This window comes from Macrotis lagotis, chromosome 5 (assembly GCF_037893015.1).
Source record: "Macrotis lagotis isolate mMagLag1 chromosome 5, bilby.v1.9.chrom.fasta, whole genome shotgun sequence".
Taxonomy (NCBI): domain Eukaryota; kingdom Metazoa; phylum Chordata; class Mammalia; order Peramelemorphia; family Peramelidae; genus Macrotis; species Macrotis lagotis.
Window position 1 is genome coordinate 114,243,723 of NC_133662.1, and position 26,408 is coordinate 114,270,130.

Here is a 26,408-nt window from a genome sequence, read left to right on the forward strand (position 1 = left end):
TATTAAAAGCTTACCATATGTGAGATATTGAATTAAATGCTTTATAAATATTATCACATTTGGTAAATTTATAAATATTATCTCATTTGATCCTCACAACAATTCTAGGAAGTAATTACTATCATTATCCCCAGTTCATAGTTGAGGAAACTGAGGTAGAAGTTAAGTAATTTGCCCAGGGATAGCTAATAAGTTTTTTTTAGTTAGTAAGGTTTTAAGGCTTGATTTGGTACTGACTCAACCAACTAGGTACCAGAGAAGTGATGACTATTTTGTATTTATTGCTATTTTGTAATGCTCTTTTATATATATATATATATATATATATATATATGTATATATATATATATATATATATATATATATATCATACATACATTTTATTATTCCTATAGAATATAAGCTCCTTGAGGGCAGGTCCTACTTATTTTTTGACTTTGTATCTCTGGTGCCTAGCATTGGGAAGTGGATACTTGTCAATTGACTGATGAATTGACTGATCAGTTTAATGGGAACATTTTTCAGCACTATACAACTCTCTTCTAAGTCTATGTTTTGCTAAAGAAAACTTTTCATCTTTAACTTGGTCTGCTCAGCGAACCTATTCCCTAAAAGTGAATTTTTATAAAGATAACTAATTTTCCCATTCTTAAACCCTGTACTTATTTCCCTAATAAGTCTCAAAAGGCACTTTAGAGTCTTGTTACTTGTTTTATATTCTTTGAAAGTTATGGTTATCTGTCATATTTATTTATATAACTCCTCTATTACCTAGATCAGGGTATTGTATCAAACAGCTGCTTAATACATTTTTAATGAATAAGTGAATGCATATGCCTCATTTGTAAATTGGAATTTTAATTATGAATTAGTCTTTGGTGGCTTTGGCTATGGTGAATCAATTCCCTGGAAAAACTGAGTGAGTCCAGGACATACTAAGCTAAGTACAAGACTCAGGATTATGGTGACCCTAACATGATATAGTCATACTGTGTGGTCGAAGCCAAATTAACTAGCCTTGCTGCAATTATACATGATCTTTCATCACCAATGGAAACACCTGAGTAGGAATTAGTTGAATATTAAAATTTTCATTTTTGGCAGAAAATAGAAGCACTAACAGTGAGTTGAAAGTGATAAAGCTAGTAAAAATGATACAATCAGATTTCTAGATGCCAGATTTAGTTGTCCTTTTCACCATACTAAGATAATTTTTTTGGGTGGTTTCAAATCTATGATTTCATTATTGTAGAGAACTTCCCATTGAGGAACTAAATACAAATTGGCAATTCTTTCCCACCTTATGGTCTTCGAGAGTGACCTGGGGACAATGAGAACTCATTACATATCAGACATGAAAGCTGGTCATCTTGTTCCTGAGACCAGCTTACTAGAAATGCTGCTCAAGTTGCTTCTTATATGGTCACCTAAGAGGTTTGCAAGAAAAATTACTTAAATATCACTTTTGGCCAAACATACAGTAGTTATAATTTGTCTTACCTTAAAATTTGGTGGCACCCCACCAACATAAAAGACTGTGTCCTCTGGCTGCAAATCTAGCAGGGAGTCATCACCAGAGGCTTCTCCTTTCTTGATAAACTTTTCTTCAGCTGTGCTAGTCAGGCTTGGGACTGTTAGGAATACTTTCCCATGTTTCCCTACCCTGTTGAGATAAATTCAGTTTGATTCAACAATCATTTATCAGGCACCTACTATGTATCATCCATTACACTAGGCCTAGGATAGAAAGATGGAAAAAAAAAGAATGTTAAGGCTCTTAAGGAATGATTTACAACTTTTATTGGCCAAATAAGACCAGGAAAAGTTTTCTTCTTCCTTATGGAAAAATATTCTTAGCAGATATTTTCCTCATTATTAAAAGACAAGGAGTAAATTTTATGGCAATAATAAATATCCATAAGCTCTAGAAATCAATAGAAAGGAAGAGTAGATATCATATCTTAGAATAAATTCATGGGTTGTATTAGCTAAGATCTAATAAATAGTAAGTTTCCTTTAAGAAGATGACTTCCTTTTTTTAGCTTTTAAGGAAAAAAAAGAAAATAGAGAAGGACAAAAAAGGCAATAAAATACTTATATAGGAAAAGAAAGAGGATATAAAGATATAAATGGAAAAAAATTTCCTGATAATTTTCTTTTTCTTTATATATATATATATATGTATTTATGTATGTGTGTTTTATCTGTCTATTTATCCATCCATCCATCCATCCATCCAGCTAGATTCTCATTCAAATAATGAATCTTGGGGAAGTAGAGACATTATTTAAATTTGCATGCCATTTGCATGCCATGACTATATTTTATATCATTATAACTTCATATAGTGTAAATTTAAATACATGTGACCACATCATGGGATTTATTATTTGTACTAGTCATTTCAGTTATGTCTGACTCATCATCTCATTTGAGACCTTCTTGGCTAAGATACTAGAATAATTCACCATTTACCTTTTTGAGGTTATTTTACTAAAGAATTAAGGCAAACAGGGTAGTAGTTAAATAACTTGCCCAGGGTCACACAGCTAGAAAATATCTGAAGCTATATTTGAATTCAGATCTTCTTGATTCCAACCACGTCTAGTGCTCTATCCACTGCATCATTCAGCTGCCATTAAGGACCTACCTGTCTACATAGGTAGCTCTCTCATAAATCTAATCTACCTTTAAGTGTCATTAGAGACAGTCTTATAGGATATGCATATGCATATATTTGTGCACTCACATGTTGCATTACTCTTGAGGAGTAATTGAGTTTTTTTTGCAAGGCAATGGGATTAAGTGACTTGCACAAGGTCATACGGCTAGGTATTACGTGTCTGAGGCTGGATTTGATCTCAGGTCTTCCTGACTCTAGTACCAGTGCTCTATCCACTGTTCTACCTAGCTGCCCCTCCTGGGTTCATTGTAATACTTTTGTGCTCTAAGAAATGATGAGCATGTTAATTTTAGAAAAACATGGAAAAATTTGTATGAAATAATGAAGAGTGAAATGAGCAGGACAAAGAATGTTGTATGTGGTAACAACAATACTGTTCAAAGAATAACCAAATGGTTAAGCTATTGTAAAACTCAAATCAATCACAAGGGACTTGTGAAGGAAGATGTTATCTACCTCCAGAGAAAGAACTGATAAAAAGAGATATACATGTTTTGTTTTTATTTGCTATAATTGTATCTATATTTACCCATATATCTAAATCTACATACACATATCTATATATATTTGTATCAAATGGTGGTCTTCTCTAGTGTGGGTTGAGGAGGGTAGGAAGGGGGCAGTTCAGAACTTAAAATGTTACAAAAATATTAAAAAAGATTTTTAAAAATTCTGGATTCTTAGTCCATTTGCAAAACAGCCTATATCAGACATTCACTTTACCTTTCAATTTTGACAATACTGAAGTGGGCAGGCCAAGTGCTGACTGGTTTAGAATCCAGAGGAATCTCCACATCCTTGTTTCCCAAATTGTAAATGTATACCAGGTTATCGTTCTTGATCGCAAGACCCATATAATCACTTTTGGCCTGAAACAAGAACAAAACTGCTATGGAATCTTCACAAATTATGTCTTCTGCCTTTTTCATTTTTATTCCATGCATGGTCGACAATGCCGAGGCAGTGTTTATAAGTTCTGATTTGATATGATCAGCCTACACTGTTCACATAGGTTTGTTTGGATTGTATTGAAACTGGCTCTAGTCTGCTGATAACACCTTGGGCAGACTTAAGTGATTGCAGATGTGTTTCAATAAAGTTGCTAAACAGGAGTATTCTGGTATTTTTTGCTTGATCAGAGGAGCTAGTGCTGATTGATAGCATAACTGAAGACAGTCATACAGTATTTCACAGTTTTTCACAACAGAGGTTGTTTTGAAGGTCTGTACTACTGAAGACTTTACCCCCAGAGCTAGCAGTGACAAGTTCATGTAATGTAAGACCAGAAAAAAAATATATATAGAAAAGCAATTAGTTGTTCTGAGTCACAAATTGAGTCATTAAGATCAGTCATTTTGGGTGACTCCATTCCAGGACAGAAATTTTATATGTATGGAGACATGGGGGAAGGGAATCTGGAAGTTATCTAGGATTAGAGATAATAGATTTAGAGCTAGAAGTGATACTAGAGATAGAGTCCAAACTTGTGTTCTAGAGAAAAGGAAATGGAAATCTGGGAAAGGCAGGTCATTCAAGGTCATTCAAGGTAAGGGACAGAATTAAATACAAGGTACTTTATAATGTTCTAGAAAAGATTACAATTTTTTAAATCATTCTTTTTATATGCTTTATCTTGAGTTAAAAGAAAACTTGTCTATACTTACATTTTTGCTTCCAAGGTATAAGATAAATCTATCTACATTTTCATTCTTCATTGCTGACTTTGCTGGAGGTTTCATGTACAAACTCATGGAAGTAAAAGCTTTTAAGTCATCCACACTAGTTTTGGTGTTGACTTCAACTGCTGACTGACCATCAAATGTCATAGAGACTTGAATCTAGAAATACAAAATATCATGTTAAATGTTGTCTCATGTTAGATACTGAGCAAATGATAAGAGTCAATGCTCTGGGGAAATTTGTCTGTTGATTATCATTTCTTTTCTCATCTCTTCCTCCTTGCCTTCATCTTGGGTCATTGTATTCAGTGCAAACCAATTTATTGAATGTCTAATATTTATAAAGTGAAAGGTACTGAGGGAGATGCAAAAATGATTAAGATAAGGTCCATATCCTTAAGGGCTTTGCAACCTATTTGACACTTAGGTATACAGAAAACTTATGTAATATAGGGACAGGAATAGGTACTAGACTGGTAATTTCATTTGTTTCCTCCAGATGAGGAAACACATCTACCAGTGCAGCTCATTATTGTCTTTTCAACTTATTGTCATAGAGAGTTGACTAGACACTGAGATGTTGTGTTTTATCACATGACCCACATGTGTTAGTTATGCAGGATGTACCAAAGGTCCTAGTGCAGTTTTAAGTTACTAAAGCTACTAAAATATATAGTAACTATATGAATATATAATATATGTACATATAAATACATATTAATACATCCATGACAAATAAGTATATTCATAAAACCATACATTGTATAACATATAGAATATATTTATAAATATAATATATAATACAGTTTATTTATATATGTATGTTTAACATATAAATATATATATTTCTTTCATTTTATACATTTTTAGAAACCTGAATTAAGCAAAATTATTGACTGGACATGCATTATATATGTATTTTAGGTCTACATATTATGTATTAGGTATATATATAATACACATGAATATATAATGTATGTTTATTATACATTATAATAATGTTAACCTTATATATTATGTGTATACATACAAACATTTAGAGGTTCTAGAACTGTGATTTTATTGGTATAGAAATTCCCTCTGCTGATACAGATCTGCAATTTATCATGTTATAGAGTTTTCTGGGACATTAGAAGTTAAATGACTTTTCTAGAGTCACATAACTCTTGTATGTTAGGAATATATTTTTCTTGATGTTCAAAGCTATCCACCATATAGCTATGCTATAAGAAATGAAAAGGGGGATGGTTTCAGACAAACATGGGAAGATCTTTGTGAATTGGTACAAAGTGAAGGGAGCAGAACTAGGAAACATTGTACATAGTAACAGCAATATTGTAACGATAATCAACTGTGAAATTCTTAACGACTCTGAACAATATAATAATCCAAGATAAATCCAAAGTGTTAAGGATGAAAAATGTTCTCTATCTCCAGAGAGAGAGAGAACTGATGAGCTTAATGCAAATTGAAGTATTTTCTCACTTTATTTTTCTTGCTTTTAAAAAAAATATGGTTAATATGGAAATGTTTTGCATGATTTCACATGTATAATTGATATTGGCTTGCTTGCCTTCTCAGTGGACAGGGAAGGAATGGGAGGGAAGGAAAAAATTTGGAACTTAAAAAAAGGGATGTTAAAAATAAAAGTACAACTGAATTAAGGAATTGGGAGATCCTCTCTGATAATGTTTTCTTTTCAAATGATCCTGAGGCTGCCTTTGCATGTGTATGTGATAAGACAAGCTTAGCCCTGAGGCTAGAAAGAGGTCCAAGGACATGAAGTTAAAATTCTTTGCTCTGAGGATCTCAAGGATCTGATTGTTCCTTTACAGTGCTTTACCTTGCTGGCTACACTCCTGGTTTGTGCAATGAGCTCTCTGATCCTTCGTATGCTGTCTGATATATTGCTTGCAGGTCTCTTCTGCTCGACTGTACGCAGCTGATCCAGAAGCTGGGGGACGACTTCAGTCAAATTTCTTACTGAGGTTAAGAGAAAACATGGACTAGCTATATATGTCTCTATATCATCTAAATTTCCAGGAAGATAGATAGATAGAACATTGATTTGTAACAGATATTGCACTACAATCAAAGGAAGAAACTCAAACCTTCAGTTTTAGTAAAATATTCAAAAACAAAAAAAATTCAAAAATGTTTTCCATTAAGGGGTGGCTAGGTCTCAGTGGATAGAGCATGGGCCCTGGAGTACCTGAGTTCAAATTCAGCCTCAGACACTTAATAATTACTTAGCTGTGTGACCTTGGGCAAACCACTTAACCCTGTTTGCCTTGCAAAAAAATCCTAAAAAAAATGTTTTTCATTAGAAGACAAAATAAACTGGAAAGCTAAACTTATGATCAATACATGTTCTGGTCTCTGTATTAGATAAGAGAGACAAATTTTCTTGGAATAGAAATGCCTAGAATATAAAATATAATCTTCTACAAGGAACCTTTTCCAAGTCTCCTTCCCTCCTTGATTATCTACAATTAATCCTCTATACAAGCTGTTGCAAAACTCTTAGTGCATTTTTAACATTTAACACCCTGTATATCTTTTTCTGTACATAGTTGCTTGCTTGCTTGCTATCTACCCCTTCAATGAGAGCATGGCTCCAAAGGTGGTTTCCAAGTTCATTCTATGTTTGTGTAGCCTAGGCATTAGCATGTCAGACAAAAGAAGATCCTGGGACAAATGGAGTGAGGCTCTGTACTAAGTATATTATGCTACTGCTCCTTATGACAGAACAGAAGCATTCTTATCCAGGAGAAAGTTGTTACAGGATCCTGCATAGTATCAAGATGATGGCATAGATAACAGTGGTCAGGAGTTCAACCCGGGTCTATGTGCTGGTCAGGTTATAGGACCACATGAAATCTGTGTAAGTCTAGAGACTTACAAAAGTGTCTTGGGGGGTTGGACAGAAGAGGAGAAGAAAAGGGGGAATCAGAATGAATTTCACTTTCTGGGACAAAAGCATGAAGAGTAGTTATTCTATGGTTAGCACAGGGACCATCTGTGTATCCAGATATACTCTTGGACTTAGGTCCCTAAATGTCAGCTGACTCAGGGAGAGAAATCCTCTTCCTGGAGTAAAATATAAACTCACTGCAGAGAATATGGATGGAGGTCAGAGGAGATTCCTTAACTCTCTATTTTTGGGAAATAATTTCTCCAATTAAACTAAATTAAATCTAGTAATATCAAGAAGAATCTTTATTGAGTAGTCCAGAGCTAAATAGATGTAATATGTATAACTAGTCACTGTATCCAAACAAATCTTTGAATTTTCCAAATCAATGGTCTTATGTATAGTGATGGAACTAGATTAACAATAATAATAAATATGATTCTACCTTGAGCAAATTACTTCATGGTAATAATCTGCTCATTTAAGGAAGGCTAATTTCTTTCTGGGGAGTCAATGCTGGTTCCATTTAGCAAGTTACCTTATCCAGTAAACTAAATAACATTAAATTAAAAGAAAATGAAAACTAAATTGAATGAAAAAGTGAATCGCTTTCTTTTCAGTAAACTAATATTGTAAATTTACCAAGACTATCATATGGGTGAACTATTTATTATACATATTTATTGAACTACTTGTTATACATTTATTTATTACATTTATCATATATTTGAATTTGTTGTCACTTTAATTATTTTTATTCCTTTTGAAATTTCTTGGTAAAAATACTTGAGTGGTTTGCTGCTTTCTTTTCCAGCTCGTTTTATAGATGAGGCAAACAGAGTTAAGTGGCTTACCCAAGGTAATAAAGTTAGTGTCTAAGATCAGATTTGAACTCAAGAAGAGGAGACTTCCTCACTCAAGGCCTGGCAACTTGATCCACTTAGCTGTCCCCATATATTTATATTACACTGCATTTATTATATACATAGTGAAATATAATATATAAAAGTAATTCACCAAGCCTTATCATTACATGGGTATACTATTTTTTTCCCCTGAAAAATCTTACTCATTGTAAACTTAGTCTAATGATATTAAGAAACTTTTTTGACCAATCGTGATTTCATTGCTCTAGGGAATTCCTAATAAGGAAATTCCCTTTACCAATGCTGCTCAGTATCTACTTTGCAATTGAAGTCTTACCACTTAATCTAAGGCATTTTGACATTAAATTACTTGCATAGAGGCACAGCTTGTCTGTATCCAAGATAGGACTTTAATTCAGGACTTTTTTTATTTTGAGGCTTACTCATCTACTATGTAGTGTCTTTAATTTGTGGAATTAACTGGAAAAAATAATTAAAACAAATATCTTGCATGGGAAAATATGTTTTAAAATCCATATTTGGTTCTATATCTGATGGATATTAAGTGATGTTTTAAAAATCTAAATTTACAGAGGATAGAGTCAGGAGAACCTGAGCCCAAATCTGGACTCAGATACTTTCTAATTGTGTGAAGTCACTTAACCCTGATTGTCTCCCCCATTCTTCCCCAAATCCAAATTTGAGTATATGCCTGTTTAGTACTAAACTGTTGTAGCTTCTGCTTGACCAAATGAAATTGAAAGAGACTGATTCTTTTCAAAACTTACTGAATTTTTAGTCCAGACCCGCAAAATTCATCTTCCATAAAGGGGAAAAATAGCATGATAATCTTATCATGGAACTTTGGGTTTATACATTTAGAACTTTTTTTTTTGTTTTTTTAGTTTTTGCCAGGCAAATGGGGTTAAGTGGCTTGCCCAAGGCCACACAGCTAGGTAATTATTAAGTGTCTGAGGCCAGATTTGAACTCAGGTACTCCTGACTCCAGGGCCAGTGCTCTATCCACTTCACTACCTAGCCCCCCCCATTTAGAACTTTTTAATAAAAGTTCTTCCTCTTTAATAGAAGAAGATCCTATCATCATAGATTTAGCACTGTTTGGACTATAGCAGCTGCAATGTGACCTCTAAGATGAGGTCTAGAGAAGGGAAGTGATTTTCCTAAGGGAACATTATTTGTAAGGGGCAGAGAAGGAATTTGAACTCAATTCTTTAGACTACAAATCTTCCACTTCTCTCTTCAGCACACCACCCTGCCAAAATTTATAACTATAATGGCTAACTGAAAACCAAATGTCAGAATATACTATATAGTACCTGCATCTCTAGCAGAGTCCACTGCAGTGTTGTAGGCTGAGGAATCAAAATGATGAAGGCTCTTAGACCAGTTATTTACATTGTTCTCCATTGGGGTGGTAGCTTGGTCTACCACCATGGTTGTCTTCTTAGCTTCTTCAATGATTCGTTTTGATTGATCCAGATGTTGCTCAGCATCCCCTGATTATGCAGACCATAAATAGTGATTTATCTTTTAGAGAAACTGAACGTTTATTTGTAGACTAAACAAACTCATTCATCAAAGAAAGAATAAGTCTGAAAAGTTTGGACCATTGAGTTAAATCTTAATAATTAAATATTATTTGACAGTTCTTGCTCATTTAAGACAGATATTTGAGCCTATGAATAACTATCCTCCAAAGACACAATGTAGATTATGGCCCTAAAACCTTTAATAAGGTGTTATATTCTCTTGAAGAGGTTAACTCCTTTGTCAAGGTTGATTCCTTATTATCAAGGCTAAGATTGATGCAGTCTGTTTGGGTACTGCTGATATTACCACTGAATTTATGACATCACATTTAAGATGATTAATTGATTTACAATCAGTATTTTTAAGCTTGGCCTTTAAAGGGGTGAGCAGAAACATACTAGATAAAACTGGAGCTGCCAGAGGGCCAAGAACAAAGGTTACAAATGGAGACTCAGACTCAGTTCCCTTAAAACATAGTTTATGCATTTGTGAGGCCTCTCCTGGGAAGGAAGTGGCCACTGGGCTGGTAGCTACAGAGGCAGGTACTTGGTTTTAACTGGGAGTTTCAGAAATCCAAGTCAGCAGTGGTAGAATGACAGTCATAAATATTTTTGGAGCCAGCCTTTTGTGTCTAGAGAGTCTATTCTTGACCAATGTTTCTGGTTAGGACCAGAGTTGGACCTGAGCGGCATCAATACAAAGAAGTAAATCTGGACTTTTACTTTGTACTGACACTGTGAGTTATGAGGCTTATTAAGAGATCCTAAGTGTTTTCTCCTACTGAGTAGTAAATTGTCAACATCAAAGTTATACTGTAAGTCAATAGGACTACATATATTCCTGGGAAGATGAGAATCAATGGAGAAAGTGGGAAAATTATTTTGACTGTTTATGGACTGAGGTGCAAGTCCTTTGTGGTTTAATAAGATTAAATAAAGTCTGTCCTATATTTAAAGTATTATTTTTTTGAATGCTTACAAGGGAGCAGAGGGCCTTTCTTTTTTGCTGTTTATACCTAAAAATGAGTTCACTACCGCTGCTTCTAGGGGAAACTTTGCATGGGGCACATCAGAAAGAATGGGTTTAATATGAAGAAATACAAGATTGAACTTGAGTGGTATAAATTCATAACTTTTGTTGTGGTTACTGGGTTATAAAAGAATTATTAATAGACAAGAAGATTTAAAAAATAACCTCTAAAATTGAAATTCACACTGCTCTTTTATTAGGTTTAGAAATAAATTTACAGAGAATCCATCTATTTCCTTAGGTTAAAAATCACAAGGGAAATGCCAGGGGCAATAAACTCATGAGGTCTTAACCCCATGAGTGTTTGAAAAAAATTTTGGAGTTCACAGGAAACCCAAATTTCATTTTCTTCTATTGTTCTTAGGTAAGATTTTTTAAAAAATTAACCATTCTAAAAAAATGGGAATCTATTTAATACTTCCTTCTTTTCCCTACTAGCACTCCATGTCCCATCCTTAGTATAGGTAACTCCACTGGATTCTTGTGAATCACAATGCATGTGTTTGATTCAATTGGGCAGATCTTCCTTCTCTTGCAATATGTGAAATTTGAAAAAGAATTGTAACCCTTCCATTGCTTGAGAATGCACTCCTACTTTCTATCACTTATTTCCCTAAGATAATAACACTACAGTTTCAGATCAGGCAAGACAGTTGCCAGGGTTTTTAATATGGTTCTGTGATTTCACTCACACAATGTTAACACGATAAGAATTTGTGTGTGGCGTGTTGCAGAGACTATGAACAGTTAGGGTCAAAGAAATGATGGCCAAGTTTAGGCATTGGGTATGAGCTCTGAAGAGGCTGCTACTTTCTGAAATGCTATCTCGTTAGAATGTCAAGTTTAATATGCGTTCAATAGATAATATGATAAATAAAAAGCTGTCTTGTTTTTATTGATTATCTCTTACCTCTCTCTGCTGCTTGAAGTTTTTTAATAGCTTCATTTAGCCTGTTTTTCAGAACACTCTTTCGAGCCTGGGCTTCATCCACACGCTGGCTGGTCTCAGTCACAGCCTGTTCATTGCCTTTGGAGAAAGAAAAGAAAAAGTTCTGATAGAGTTCAGAAATCCTAATATAATTGAAAGCAATGATGACCCTCACTACCAATCCTGATATTCTCCTATTGTGTCATCTGTGACAGTATATTTTTCATACAGATCATCTCCTTCCTTCCTTCCTTCCTTCCTTCCTTCCTTCCTTCCTTCCTTCCTTCCTTCCTTCCTTCCTTCCTTCCTTCCTTCCTTCCTTTCTCTCTCTCTCTCTCTCTCTCTCTCTCTCTCTCTCTCTCTCTCTCTCTCTTTCTTTCTTTCTTTCTTTCTTTCTTTCTTTCTTTCTGCAAGGCAGTGGGGTTAAGTAGCTTGCCCCAAGGCTACATAGCTAGGTAATTATTAGGTGTCTGAGGTTGGATTTGAACTCAGGTACTCCTGAGTCCAGGGCCGGTGCTCTATCCACTGCACCACCTAGTGACCCTCATCTCTTTTTTGAAGGTAGAAAATATGTAAAGAATTTAGATCATACCAATTCGCTGTGACAAATTAGTCTGAGGGGACTGCAAAGGATGAAAGGGACTTTGGCTGTATACACACAGCCAAACATTATTTCTGAGAACATCTCAACATCAAGTTTTGATCTGTTGATCAGAAAGGTCAGTCTAGATTGTGGTACAATTGGAGAAGACTTAGATGCATCAGATATAAACGTGATGTATCCAGAAGGCGTTGATGAATTGAACAAATAATGCAAATAGGATGAATTTTTGGACTTGGCATATCAGTGTAGACTTTTGGCTGTAAGTTAGGACTATCCAGAACAAACCATAAAGGTGGTAATATTTTATTTGTATTTGTAACAGTGACCATGTTCTCCACTGAGTCCTCTTTTCTTTAGTCTAAATATGTCCAGCTCTTTTAGCTGATCTTTACATGACATGGACTCAAGGTACCTCATTGTTTTGTTTGCCCTGTTCTGGACACTCCACTTTATCACTAAGGCTAGGGATGAGGACTGAATTTGTGATTCCATTAGAAATATATCTTCTCTGTAAATTATAGCAGGGTTAAAAGTGATTTGCTCAGGGTTAGAGAACCCAATTTATTTTAAGACAAGACTTTAGTCCAGTTCTTAACTTCAATGTCATTTGAGTTCAATATCAAAGTTCTAGGCAAAATGTGACTATTAACATTCAACAATATATAGCTTCTTCATATCTCACTATGCTCCCTTTCTCCACCTGAATGACCCTTGTAACTTCCCCTTTGCTGTTTAAAAATATAAACAGTGAATATTTAATGTTTATTAGAAGTCAGTTGTCTTTATGTGCAATGCATGCTTCTGGTAGAATTTAAGCTCCTTAAGAATTTGGGCTTTTATTTTATTTTACTTTTTTTGTATCCCCAAAATGTAGCCTAGTGCCTGATACCTAGCAGACACCTAATTATGCTTCTTGACTAAATGAATAAATGAATGAATGAATCTCTACTTAGCCATATCACTTAGTAGAAGTCATAGTCTATATCTGTTTTGCCATCCTAGTTGGTATTTAGTATTTTATATATTGTGAAGAGTTTCTTAATAAATACTATTCAGAAATGTTCCTTTATTTCTTTATCATCTAATTTCAGCAAACATTAACCACTTTTAAGTAGCATATTATGCAGGATACTGGAAATAGTATGGTTATAATTTTTTTCTAAATAAATTTTCAGTTCTTTTACTTTACTATTTCTAATATTAAAAGGAATCTGTTGAGGTACAGAGCTAGAGAAGAATTGGATCCATAAGGTATTTGGAGACTTTGGAAGATGATGGAGAAAGTTGTTTCATTTGGACCCTTATGGAAGAAAATGATTCTGAGGAAAATGGGCTTTATCAAAGGATTCTTTTAAGTGGTATACAGTATAGTGAATTAAAAAAAATTATTATAAACTATTAAGTACTTGATAGAAATGGGAGAAATATATAGTAACTAGGACACAGAAGATCTTAATACTCTCATGTTAATTTTTACAGCCATTTGAACATCATTCAGAAATGTTCAAATGTTAAACATGTCATTAATTATAATGCAATAGGAAACATAGCATTGGGTTTTCAAATATTAATTTAGGGACAACTTTTCAGTAATATACTTATTGTGTAAAGTGAGGTATACCTGTGCATTTCTTCCTTTATCTCCCACCCCAACAAACCAATTATCAAAATGAGGAGGGATCTGAAGAGACAAGTCCAGGGAATAGTTACAAGCCCTATCAATTGTACAAAAGAGCATATAATATTGCGACAGAATTTTTTTGTACATGCAAAATGGAATCCTGAAGAAATAGTCTATTTTTGGTCTTTAAGAGATTATTCCCATGAATTTTGTTGACACATTGTTGAAAGGAGAAGAAGCACTTTGGGAAACTCTGTTTTTTCATATTATCAAAGGGGAATGAAAATATTTAAGAAACTGTAGCAGAAAGTCTCATGTGACTCACTTAATTTTAATTGATTATGGTCTTCAAACCATGGGAGAGAAAAGTAAGACAGTGATAGAGCAGTTTCAAAATCTTTAGTTAGAAAAATCTATTCTTTTATTGTAAGATGAGGCTGATAGATTTGCAGCAAGATAAGCAAATGTATACATTAAAAAATCAGAATTGATGATGAGGTTCAAATACATTGGCTTTTCAATTGTGATTCAGTAAAAGAACAGTTTCTTTAGAAAGATTAATTAAATAGAATATTTCAAAAACTTATTAAATTTATTCAGTATTCTCTAGGACTGAAAAAGTATAAAAACATTGCAACAGTCTTGAAAAATGAACTTTTAAAAATGTGATTACCTGAAAAATTCAAATTCCAGCCTATATTTATAGTTTCTAGAACTGAAACTTATTTTGAATTTTAGACACACTCAAAAGGGACCTGCTCAATAGCTAGCCACCAATTAATTGATGACATAGCCATAGACTGTTGAAATCAATGAGCAAACATTTATTAATTGCTAACTATATGTCAAACAACATGTAATCCACTGTGAATAAAATATAAAAATCCAGCCTCCAAACAATCAGAAATTCTAAATTGTAGTTTTTCATAGTATTGTTTTCATAGTAATATGTCAGAATGGATAGATAGTTTGACCTATAGTCAAACTGAACTAGGTACAAATTGTCTCTCTGACACAAGCTGTGTGACCAAGGCTTAATCACTTACCATCTCCACACTTCTATTAATTTCTGATTATAAATTCAAAGATGAATGGGACCTCACTGATCATGTAATAAAAATGTCCTCAGTAGGTACATTTGAATAAGCAGTTCACTAAAGGAATCATAGATCCTTGAGATATTAATGTGATATATTTCTGAGTGATGATATGAGTACAGAGAAACTTAATATGAGAATTGAGAATCGATATTTCTAGCTTTGAACAAAAAGTTTCATGTTGGTCCATTTTATCAAGTTTTTAACCTCTTGAAATAAAATTACAAAAGATATTTTGATATTTCCACGATAATGCAGAAGATCCTTTAGAATCTTGTAGTGCTTCAGGGTGATACATTTGATTGTGAACAGAAATTATGTTCATATTATATCTTGGATCAATCATAATTAATGTTTATAACAATGGCCATCAAAAGAGAACCTGAAGTATCTAATGAATCATCCAGGATAGATTAGAAAATGTTACTTTCAATTTTATTTCCGAGTCTTAAAAAAGTAGACAGGATATGTCAGATTTGGCCTATACTAGAAAGCTGGGATATGTCAGCTAATTTTAAACTTTGGGGCACACAGATACAAGGGTTGAGATGATTTCATGTATAGGTTGTCAGGCAAAGAGAAGGTTTAAAGTCCAAGGAAAACGACTGAAATTAGTAATACAAAATTTAGGGAATACCAAGGAAATGACACATTATTTAGCTTAAGCTGCTTCTCTGAAAAATGGAAGGACAGAACTTTTCATGCCCTGCTCCTGGCTATGGCTGACATCCCCAATGGTTCTGGTGGGGGGGAGTATGCCTCTATTTTTTCTTGACATAGTCACTCATATGAATTGTAGGATGAGCTAATGATCTGACTACTCGGGCACAGATGGAAACATAAGGACAGATATCTTCAATTTGAATGTGCAAAAGATCTCATTTTATATCCCAGTAATAGACTGGAATATTTACATGAATATGAATAGTTTTAGGTATAAAATACTGTGTTCTTTTAAAATTAGCGACAACTTTAATAACCAAAATATTTTATTATCTTTAACACCCCATCCACTTATAATTCTAGGTATTACAAAATTTACTATACTACATTATATTAAAAATAGATTATTTTTTTTCATTCATAAAATCTTATCAGGTAATACTAATGTATTATTGTTTTAGTATCATTTACTCTTTAATTTAGGATTCTGAAATGCCTATCCAAATTAAATAATGGCATGATAGGAAAAAAAGCAGTAGGAAGAGAATATATTTACTAGAATCTGCTGTCGCTTGCAATATCTTGGCTTGATTGAGAAGATTTTCACTTTCATCTTTATGGTAAGTGATCTGAGTGTCAATCCCACCTACAGCCTACAAATTAATGGGAAAAAAAGAGTGAGAATCACAGCAGAAATTTAGTTTTTCATAGTTTTGGGGTTCAGATTGTACTAATTTACCTAGACACCCTCCACCAAATTCCTCCAATTCTGTTTTTATAATTCAGACTAAGGTCAGATGAGACAAAGAGAAAATAAGTTCCCTGGTGTTTCTAAGTTTCCTCTTCCTTCCCCCAGCTTAAGCACTTTTCAAGGATCGCTAAGTATAAAGTAGACATCTAAATTGTCCTTCACAGTGTTTTCTCCATAGACTTAGGTCAAACCATTTTTGGGGGAGAATATGCTATTTGATGCCTTTGAGCTGCCATCACTCGAATATTACAATTTCAAAAGCCATACATTTCAAACCTAATAAAACTGATTTTGGTTCTTTCCTTTTCCTCTTTACCTTCCCTGACCTGTTCCTTTTTTTCTGCCTTTCTCTTCCTCTTCTTCTTTGCCTTTCTATCCTTTTTATACAAGTAGACAAATTGAAGAACCACAAGACTTACATCATTGACTCTGTCTGTAATAGTCAATGCTAGTACTGCTGACTCGTTGGCCTCATCGACATAATTGATGATGTTTTCATAGACATTTGATGCATCTAATGCCTTCTGTACTAACCCATTAGTATCCAATCTATGCAGACTCCTGTGAGAAAGACAGGGAAAAAGCATGGTTTTCATTTTCATCATTTCTCCTTCCTATTCCAAACTTCAAACAATCAATCATAAAAGCATTTATTAACTGCTTACAAGATGCCAGGCACTGTGCTAAGTCCTGGGGAAATACAAAAAACAAAACAAATCACCAAAGCCAGTTCCTGTCCTCAAGGAGAAAAACAACAGTAGTTAAATTAATAGATACATACCAGATATGTAGACTACCTGGAAGGTAATCTTAGAGAGGAAGGTTCTATAGTAGCTTGGTGCTTGGGGGTAGTGGAGGTTGTGATTGAGAAAAGTCTTATGAATAGGGACATTTTAATTTTTTTTCTCTTAAAGGTAGCAGATTTGCTTTCTTGTTTTTATTTTTGAATGCAGATTTCCTAACACTGATTTCTTAAGTCATTTTTTTTTCTTTAGGTACAATTATATATCTGTAGTCTTTTCCTTCTGCTGCTATCACTATTTACCTGAGGCTCCTTCTATGTACCAAAACATAATCTCTGACTTCCTGAAACTCACTTTCTAATAGGGAGAGGCCATAGAGATTAAAATTTAAATCATATGAAAAGTGGTCCTATGAGTACAGCAGCAAAGCAGCCAGAAATGAATTTTCATTAATGTTTCTCCTGGATACTCAGGAGATGAGGGTAACTTCCGAGGCACTTACTGAGCACCAACTTTAAAAAAATTGTTCCATTGGACAATGGTATCAGGCATAGGACTGGAAGCCTATAGTCAGTGATCTAAGGGGGTGGGAAGGAGTGCTATTCCTAGGACTCTTGGTTTTCCTGTCTTTTGGTGGCATTGGGCAAGAGGAACATCATCTATGACAACTCTTGAATGCCATTTTAAAGCATATTTCTCTCTTTTTATGCTTTGTTTAATGTTTACTCTGTTTTTTGCTTTTTTTAAAAACATTGATCAAGTAGTATTGAACAAAGTGATGCCTGTGATTGTAATAGTAGTAATCAAAAATCTTGCATAATTTTAATGTGTACAGAGGAGTACTTTGTTGAAGGAAACTCTTTAACTTTGTGTCTTTCTCTACTGCTAGATTGCTTTTTAAATCTGAAATAAACAATAGACTCTTAAAACAAAAAGACTCTTAGAGTCTCTATACTTCCAAGTCAATTATGTTACTAAGGAAAAGTGATCTATTATTGAAAACTGTCTGAAAAATCACCTTTCTTCTCATCTCATATTTTCATAAAAGATACTTCCACATGTTCCAGCTATTTATGTAAAGATTTTATGGAAATTGGGAAATAAGCATATAGGCCAGTAGTTATCGATGTCAACAGATTGCCTGTTTTGGAGGTAATAAAATAATTTGGGATAGTTTTCTATTCTTTTAAAGTCTTTTTGTTGAATAATCTTGAAAATGGATCTTGGAGTACTTTTTATTTGTAATGCCTTCAACATAATGCCTTCAGTATATATTTGATTAGATACAGATAATCTTCACAACTTCATCTTCTTACATGTCATTTCTATTTCCTTATAATACACAACTTAATCACCAATGATCAAAACAGATCACTGTAGATTTCTATAAATAAAGCTTTCTATAACTGGGAAGATTTCTATAGTTGGGAAGTCTGTTGTTCTTTTTTCAGTTTTGTCTTGAAATATATACTTGAAATGCCTTAGCTTAACTATATGACCCTGGGCAAATCTTTTAACCCTATTTGCCTTAGTTTCCTCATCTGAAAAATGAGATGGAGAAGAAAGTGGCAAATCACTTTTGTATCTTTAGTAAGAAACCCCAAATACGGTCATGAAGTGTCATGACTGAATGACAGCACAAAATGACTGAACAACAAGAACCCCATGCTTTGCATAGTGTCTTTCACATTGCACATTTATGATAACTATTCATTGAATTACTTAAAATTTTCCATCATCAGAAATCCCTTAATAATAGGCTAAATGCAATATTTGCAATATTTCTTAAAACTAGGATACTACTAAAAAGATATGTGTACCTTTTCCTAGAATGATCTGAAAGTTAAAAGGTTTAAAAATGAAAAAAAAAGAAGACTGAAAACACTTTAAATTCTTGATGATAATGAGTTGGTTTAAATTGTCTTTGAAAATGTGAAAACTAATATTGTTTCTGGCTTTATCCATCAGCTTTACCTGTTCTTATTTATAATTTCTAGTTTTTTGGTTCTCTGTTATATTATTACTGTTTTCTGTTGCTTCAGGTTCATAAAGTCAATTCTACTTCCATTGATACAATTTAGTTAACATTTATTGATTGCCCAAAGGATACATAGTACTCTATGAGGGGCTATGAGGAAAATTGTTAATTGATTTTCCCTTAATAGGTGTTGAAATAAAACAGTTTCTGCTAGGCATAGTTGATTGGCTCTAGTACTTACCAGAAGTCAGTTTAATTCCTAATTCCCAATTAGCTTCACTTTATATCTTGGGTATGGAAAGTTGACTTTTTGTATAAAAAATATGACCGATAAGAGGATGAAAACTTATGAAAAGTGCTTGATGTCTTTAGAAAAAATATTTTATGCAGCATTCCCTGGTCTCATATTGGTGAGAGGTCACGTCAGTAAGAAATTACCTGTTTAGCTCATTAGACTGTTGCTGAAGGTCCTGTGCATGGTCTATAGCCTGCTGGACCAAATTTTGATTGAGGGTAGTCAAATTGGAGAGTTTATCTTGTAGCTCTTTCTTGGCTCCATCTATTTCTGCATAAATTCCTGATGCATTCTAAAGAAAATATGAGATGAAAATTAATAAGAAAAACAAATTTATTAGAACTTCAAAATTATTACTCTTAGGAAATACCAAAAAATAACAGCAACAACAAACTCAAAACTAAGCTTCATTCTCTCAAATTAGAAGAGCAGTAAAGTTGATCTCTGAGAATTATGTTGGGACCAAGGTATTGTAAAAAAACATTGTTCTCTGTTATATTCTAGTTTTTGCTGTACCACACACGTGTATTCTCTACCTTTTGAATGATGCAAAAAAGGCACTATAATATTTAATAGAAGTTGGATGAAAATGAAATTGACCATGAAATATAGCTCTGAAAACCTGAAATGGAATTGTTTGCTTATAATTGTCTTCTCTTTGGTCTTCTCTTTTCACTGACTCTTATTAGATTTTAAGTTAGAATGCTTTTCTGTGTCATAATTCAGCATCATTTATGAAAATGTTATCCAACCAAAAAGCTTTGATCTAACTTTTCTAAGTACAAAAAGTAGCTCATGTTTCCCCATTGCTGATTAGGTACATTTAAGATAATGTTCCATGTAAGAAACAGTGAAAGCTGTTTAAAATAAATTTCATGGTTGTATAGTTGTCAACATTATTGTAGTTCTTTAGTAATATAAGCCTTATTGAAACTAGAAATCCACCTTTATTAAAGATGATCCATAAGGCAGGTAATAAAATAATTTGAAAAGTGAAAAACTCTAATCATAAATTTCAGAGTTGAAAAGTACGTCAGGGCCCATCTAGTTCAACACATCTGAAAAAGAATTCTCTCCATTATGTACCTCAATTGTTTTATGCGGTTTTTATTAAAGACCTTCAGTGAAGGGGACTCCTTCTATATTCTGAGGTAGCCTATCCTAATTTTGGATAGGTCTATATATTAATTATTGTAGTTAATATTGTAGTTAATTATTGTTAATAATGATTGTAGTTAAGAGGATAGAGATTGAGGTTATTCAGCCACTCTTATTTGATCCTTTATGTTACTGTTCTTCTTACCCAGATTAGTTTCTTTTTTTAATTTAATTTAATTTTTTTAGTTTTTGCAAGGCAATAGGGTTAAGTGACTTGCCCAAGGCCACACAGCTAGATGATTATTAAGTGTCTGAGGATGGATTTGAACTCAGGCACTCCTGGCTCTAGGGCTGGTGCTCTATCCACTGCACCACCCAGATTAGTATCTAACAAAACACAATTACACACACACACACACACACACACACACACACACACACACGCACACACACACACACACACACAAGTTTTTACTCTGGGTGGAAGTAGTATCAAAGAATCTGTAGTTTTCATTATTCACTCTGAGACCCCAGTTAGAGACAGACCTTTTAGCAAAATGCCTCAGTGTTAGAGCTACCTCTTTCCCTTCTCTGGGGTTGTTGCCCCATACTTTGCTCCTCGCAATTGTATTTCCAAAAATATTCCCCCACCATAAAATACCAGTGGTCAACACTGTTTATAAAGAAGTAAATATTCAAAACACAAAAAGTAGACATACTTTTCCTAGGAAAGAGAAAAAAGTTTCAGATTCCCATGAAAAAGTTCAAAGAGAGGAAGGAGATATAGAATTACCTCTGAGTAGTCTGTAGTCTGAGAGTTGATTTCAGTTATATAGCTTCTACATCCAAATACCTTATGCTTAAATGATTCAAACAGCATGATGCCTAGGCAGCTGACCACTTTTTTGGTTTCTTTCTGCTATCCCAGTTTCAGGTGCCTTTTTCCTAGTTCCATATGCCTTCTTGTAAAGTCAGGAACTAGATTCTTTGAGTTTCTTTCCTGGAGTCAGTGAACTGACTTGTAAAAACCACCCAGAAGCATAGTCTCTCATTCATACTCTTATGGAAATGAACTCAAAGGATTAATTTGTATCCAAAGGTATTTTTAGATAACTCTTGCATGGTTGCATTCATATAGTTAATCATTTCATTTTCCAACCCTTTTTCTGTGATAAACTTGATAAACTGTGAAAGATCAACTTTCTCACCTTTCTATTATTGCTAATAACAATAATAGCCAATGTTTAAGGTTTTTAAAGCATCTTACAAACATTATCTCATCATCTCATACCCTGTGAAGTAGATATTATTATTATTGTTCCCATGTTATAAATCATAGGACCGTAGATTTAGAGCTAAAAAGGATATTATAGGTCATGTAAAGCAACACTCTCATTTTACAGATAAAGAAACTGATTATGAGAGAGGTCACAAAGTCAAAAAGCATCTGAGGTAGGAATCAAACCTGGGGTCTCCCAGACTCCAATTCCAGTGCTCTGTATTTGCAATGGATTGCAATTTCTAGGCATTGATTCAAGTTTTGCCCTTTGGGGACAAATAAAACAAGTTTAATCTCTTTTCCAGCTGATAGTCCTTCAAACCTGGGAGAAGGCTATTATGTTCCTTCTAAGTGTGCTCTTTATCAGGTTAAAAAACAACCAGGTCCTTCAAGTGATTCTCACATGGTACTTCATCATGCCTGTTGCCTTACTCTGTGTGTTTTCCAGATGATCAATCACTGTCTCTTTAAAAATGTGGCACCCACAATTATATACGATATCTGAGATGTGGGTCTGACCAAAACTCAATTAACTTGTTTTATTTTCAAAATATTAACTAATTAGGCTTTAATTTAATTATTTCTCCTCTCTGAGTTGACTAGATCTCCAAGTATGTAGTCTCATACTGAATTGACCTAAGCAGTTAGTTACCTTTATGACATCACTTAGTTCAGAGATGGCCAGACGAGGGATTTCCAGAGATTCTGTGGATTCACTCAAAGTAGTGTTCACCACTTCTACCTGTTCTTTGACTCTTTCATGTTGTTTCTGGGCAGAGAGAATAGGAGAAAGAGAAAGGAAAAAAAGTTTTTTAATTAGGTAAGGGAGTTAGAGCTTTTGATAGGAATTTCTTTCTTTGTCACATTAAACAGTACAAAGAAAATAAGAGAATACAAATATAGATTTTATTTCTTATTGAGGGACATTATGTAGTACAACAGATTGAGGGTGTGAAATACATAGACAATATGAATGCTAAATCCTAATTGCTTCTGTACTTCAATGCATATGTCAAATGCTAACCTTAATTAAAGTATATCTAAAAATATATACTTTAATAAGTATAAATACATATATATGTGATAAGTATAAAATGCTCACTTTAATTAAAGCATATATAAGTACTAGCCTCAAATAAAACACTCAATTGAAAGTGGCACATACCTCTATTATTTAAAAGCAAGTCTGTCAAATTCTATTCTTGTTCCATATTCCCTGTTTATTTTTCCTATTGCCAATAGTTTCTCAATAAGCACATAGAAACAGAAATTGCTCAGATTTTGGGAAATACTTTCAGTTCTATGTTCAGATGCTGGGTCTAGTAAATATTAATAATAGGCATGTTATTATTCTAAAAGGGATTTTACTTGTGGATCCCAAATATATTTGGAATTTGAAAGCAAAAAATATTAAAAATGTAGCAGGTACGTGAATGAATTAAAGGAGTCATTTATTAAATGCTTACTAAGTGTCAAACACTGTTCTAGTGATGGAGACAGAAATGCACAAGTGAAAACAGTCATTTTCCTCAAAGAGTTTATGGTTCTAATAGCAAGAGTGCTTCTTCATAGATTGTACTGTGTACTCTCCTCTTGGATTTATTCTCTATTTACTCTCCTATTGGATTTATTCCACAATGCATTAGAAGCTCACTCCAGTCTTAGACTTCACACTTTGTGAACTGGTCCTGATTGATTGGTTTCCCCATAACCTCCATTTTAAGGAGGATGCACAAGCCACTCAGTTCTTCATTCCTTTCTAGGTCTTCCCCTAACCCTCATCATTATTCCTGACTCTTTCCTTCAGACTTGCTCTATTTCTCTTTCCCTGTCCTGTCCCCTCCTACTTCTTCAACCTTTCCCATTTCTCTTTCCAGTTTCTCCAGCAAGACTGTCTTTCTTTCTGTTTATATTTGTATCTCCAGAATTTAGTACAATGCTTAAATCATTTGCTTATTGATTTTACAAATTGACTTGTTGAGAGACAACATAGGAAAGGCATGATTGAAGAAAGAGCATTTATTAAATACTTATTTCAGTGCTACAAATATAAAAGTGAGTCAGGTCCTGTCCTCAGGTAGTTTACATTATAATAGGGGAGACAACACAAACAGGGGAATAGTAGACAGAGAAGGGAATCATGATCTGGAAAGTCACCAAAATAGAAAGTGGAAAAAACAAAGCAGTCAATTGACATGGGCTTTCCAGAGGGGCTTTGTCCTGTTGATTCAATTATTGTTCTCAGAGCAAAGATGGAAAGTAGGGAGATATACTTGGAGGAGAAGGGAAGGAGTAAGTAGCAGGGTAGAAAATGGCCTATTGAAGAAACTATATGAATCTGAGTTATTTAGCTCAGATCAAGCATGGTTTCTTGAGATCTATACTGATAATGGTGCTGAAAGGGTTAAGACTTAATTTTCATTGAGCTGAACTGGACTGAACTTTCAGAGATGAAAAGTTAAATATTTATTTTACATTTGGTCACAGTAAAGAATGAGAAGTTATTTTGGAAATGGCAATTTTAATTGGAGTAGGAAGCCCTTAAGTTAAAACTTATTCACAAAGGCATCATTCTAGGCCAGAGAATATTAGTACTTCTACAGGATAATTAGCCATTTGCATATAAAGCCTTCTTTCCAAGCTGTCTTCACTTCCATTTTTCTCCACTGAGCTTTTCCTGATTAAGTGGAAATGGAATGTGGGTCCCCACTTACTTCAAGCACATTGCTGGCTGACAAAACAGACAAAATGTCTCTCCCTTCTCCCCCCCAACCCCCCCCCCCCAGCCCCTATCCCAACTCTACACCACCATAAATAGAAGACATTCTTTATTTATCCACTTCCCTTCCCACAGGAAAGGCATTGCATTGCTGCATGTTTGCATCAGACCTATACAATTTTGTCCTTGTAGGAGCTCAATCAGTACCAGCCTATTTTGACAGAAAGATAATCCACTTTACTCTTAGCTTCTCAGGGACTCTTTTTTATATTTGTAATCCTAGAGTTTAGAACAGTATCTACAAGATGATAAGCATTTAGTAGATCTCTCTCTCTCTCTCTCTCTCTCTCTCTCTCTCTCTCTCTCTCTCTCTCTCTCTCTCTCCCCCTCTCCCTCCCCTCCCTTCCTCCCTCCTTTCCTTACCTTTCCACTCTCCTTTCCTTTCTTTTCCATAAGTATAATGTCTGTTTTTGGAATGACTAGAATTCTAGATTCAACTTAATACACATTTATTAAATTTCTGCTGTATTTCATTTCCTGTGGCAGGTGCTAAGGATAGAAAAAATTCAAAACATTGTATGCTCTTAAGGTATGGAAAAGCTATTTGGAATTGAGTTAGAAGAGGAGTGAGGGTTGAGGCTGGTCAATGGCAAAGTTGGCTGTTGGGCTCAGATTTGGGCTTTCTTGATCTCCCTTTTCTTGGCAGTGAAAAGCATGGGGAATGAATAAACAGGTTGATTATGCTGCTTCTCTATCATACAAATAGTGTATCTCAGAAGAAGTAGTGAGACACAGTAATAAAGATATGACAGCAGATCCAGTCCAGCATCCTGGTTATCTGAATTATATCAGATGGGTTTATTCCTAGTTCCTCTTACACAAAAAGGATGCAAGTGGAGGTATGTTCATGTCTACTCTGTGTCAGTCTCTGGGCTAATCATTGGGGATACAAATCTTTCCAGGAGCTCACATTTGAAAGGGAGAGAAAACATTCAAAGAACAATGTACAAACAAGATACATTTGAGATAAAATGGGGGGGGGGTGTGATCTTAGGAAGGCACTAAGGTTAAGATGAACTAGAAAAGCTTCCTACAGAAGTCAGAACTTTGGTTGAGACTTAGCATTTAAATAATTCTTTAAAAATTTTTTTTGTAAGGCTGTGTGGTTAAGTGACTTGCCCAAGGTCACACAGCTAAGTAAGTATTAAGTGTCTGAGGTTGAATTTGAACTCAGGTCTTCCTGTCTGCAGGGCAGGTGCTCTATCCACTGTTAAGGTATGCAAAAGAATTTTTATAAATACATTATTTTATCCATTTATTACTAAACAATTGTTTTGACAAAATTATGCATATATACATGTACCTTCATATATACACACATACATGCATGTACCTGTTCAGTAGTTTCAGTCATGCCTGACTCTTCATGACCCCATTTGGGGTTTTCTTGGCAAAGACATTGCAGTGATTTGCCATTTTCTGTTTTGTTTTTGTTTTTGCAAGGAATGGGGTTAAGTGACTTGCTAGGTTAAGTGACTGAGATTTGAAATCAGATTCTTCTGACTTCAGGGCTGGTGCTGCACCACCTAGCTGCCCCAGTTTGCCATTTTCTTTTCCAACTCATTTTACAGATGAGAAAACTGAGACAAACAGGGCTAAGTGACTTGTCCAGGGGTCACATGGTAAGTGATTGAGGACAAATTTGAACTCAGGTCTTCCTGACACCAGGTCTGGCACTGCATCACCTAGCTGCTATTCCATATGTGTACATAAACATATATCTACATATCCATATCTACATATATAGATACATATCTATATAGAGAGATACATACTTAGGAAAAGAGAAACAATATTTGTTGGATATGTTCACATAAACACATATCTATACATATCAACATATATCTATA

At 34.2% G+C, this 26,408-nt stretch overlaps 1 protein-coding gene across 3 annotated transcripts in view; it reads right to left on the reverse strand.

Moving 5' to 3' along the window:
• Nucleotides 1-26,408, reverse strand: part of LAMA4 (laminin subunit alpha 4) — a 177,433-nt gene that overhangs the window by 36,305 nt on the left and 114,720 nt on the right. For all 3 annotated transcript variants that reach the window (XM_074187397.1, XM_074187396.1, XM_074187398.1), the window contains exons 12-21: nt 22,432-22,548; nt 19,546-19,694; nt 16,806-16,947; nt 16,192-16,288; nt 11,633-11,749; nt 9,480-9,659; nt 6,206-6,345; nt 4,348-4,521; nt 3,407-3,552; nt 1,501-1,663 (exon numbers count right to left, since the gene is read on the reverse strand). In XM_074187397.1, the coding sequence (XP_074043498.1) occupies nt 1,501-1,663; nt 3,407-3,552; nt 4,348-4,521; nt 6,206-6,345; nt 9,480-9,659; nt 11,633-11,749; nt 16,192-16,288; nt 16,806-16,947; nt 19,546-19,694; nt 22,432-22,548 (1,425 nt within the window). The remainder of the gene's footprint in view (nt 1-1,500; nt 1,664-3,406; nt 3,553-4,347; nt 4,522-6,205; nt 6,346-9,479; nt 9,660-11,632; nt 11,750-16,191; nt 16,289-16,805; nt 16,948-19,545; nt 19,695-22,431; nt 22,549-26,408) is intronic.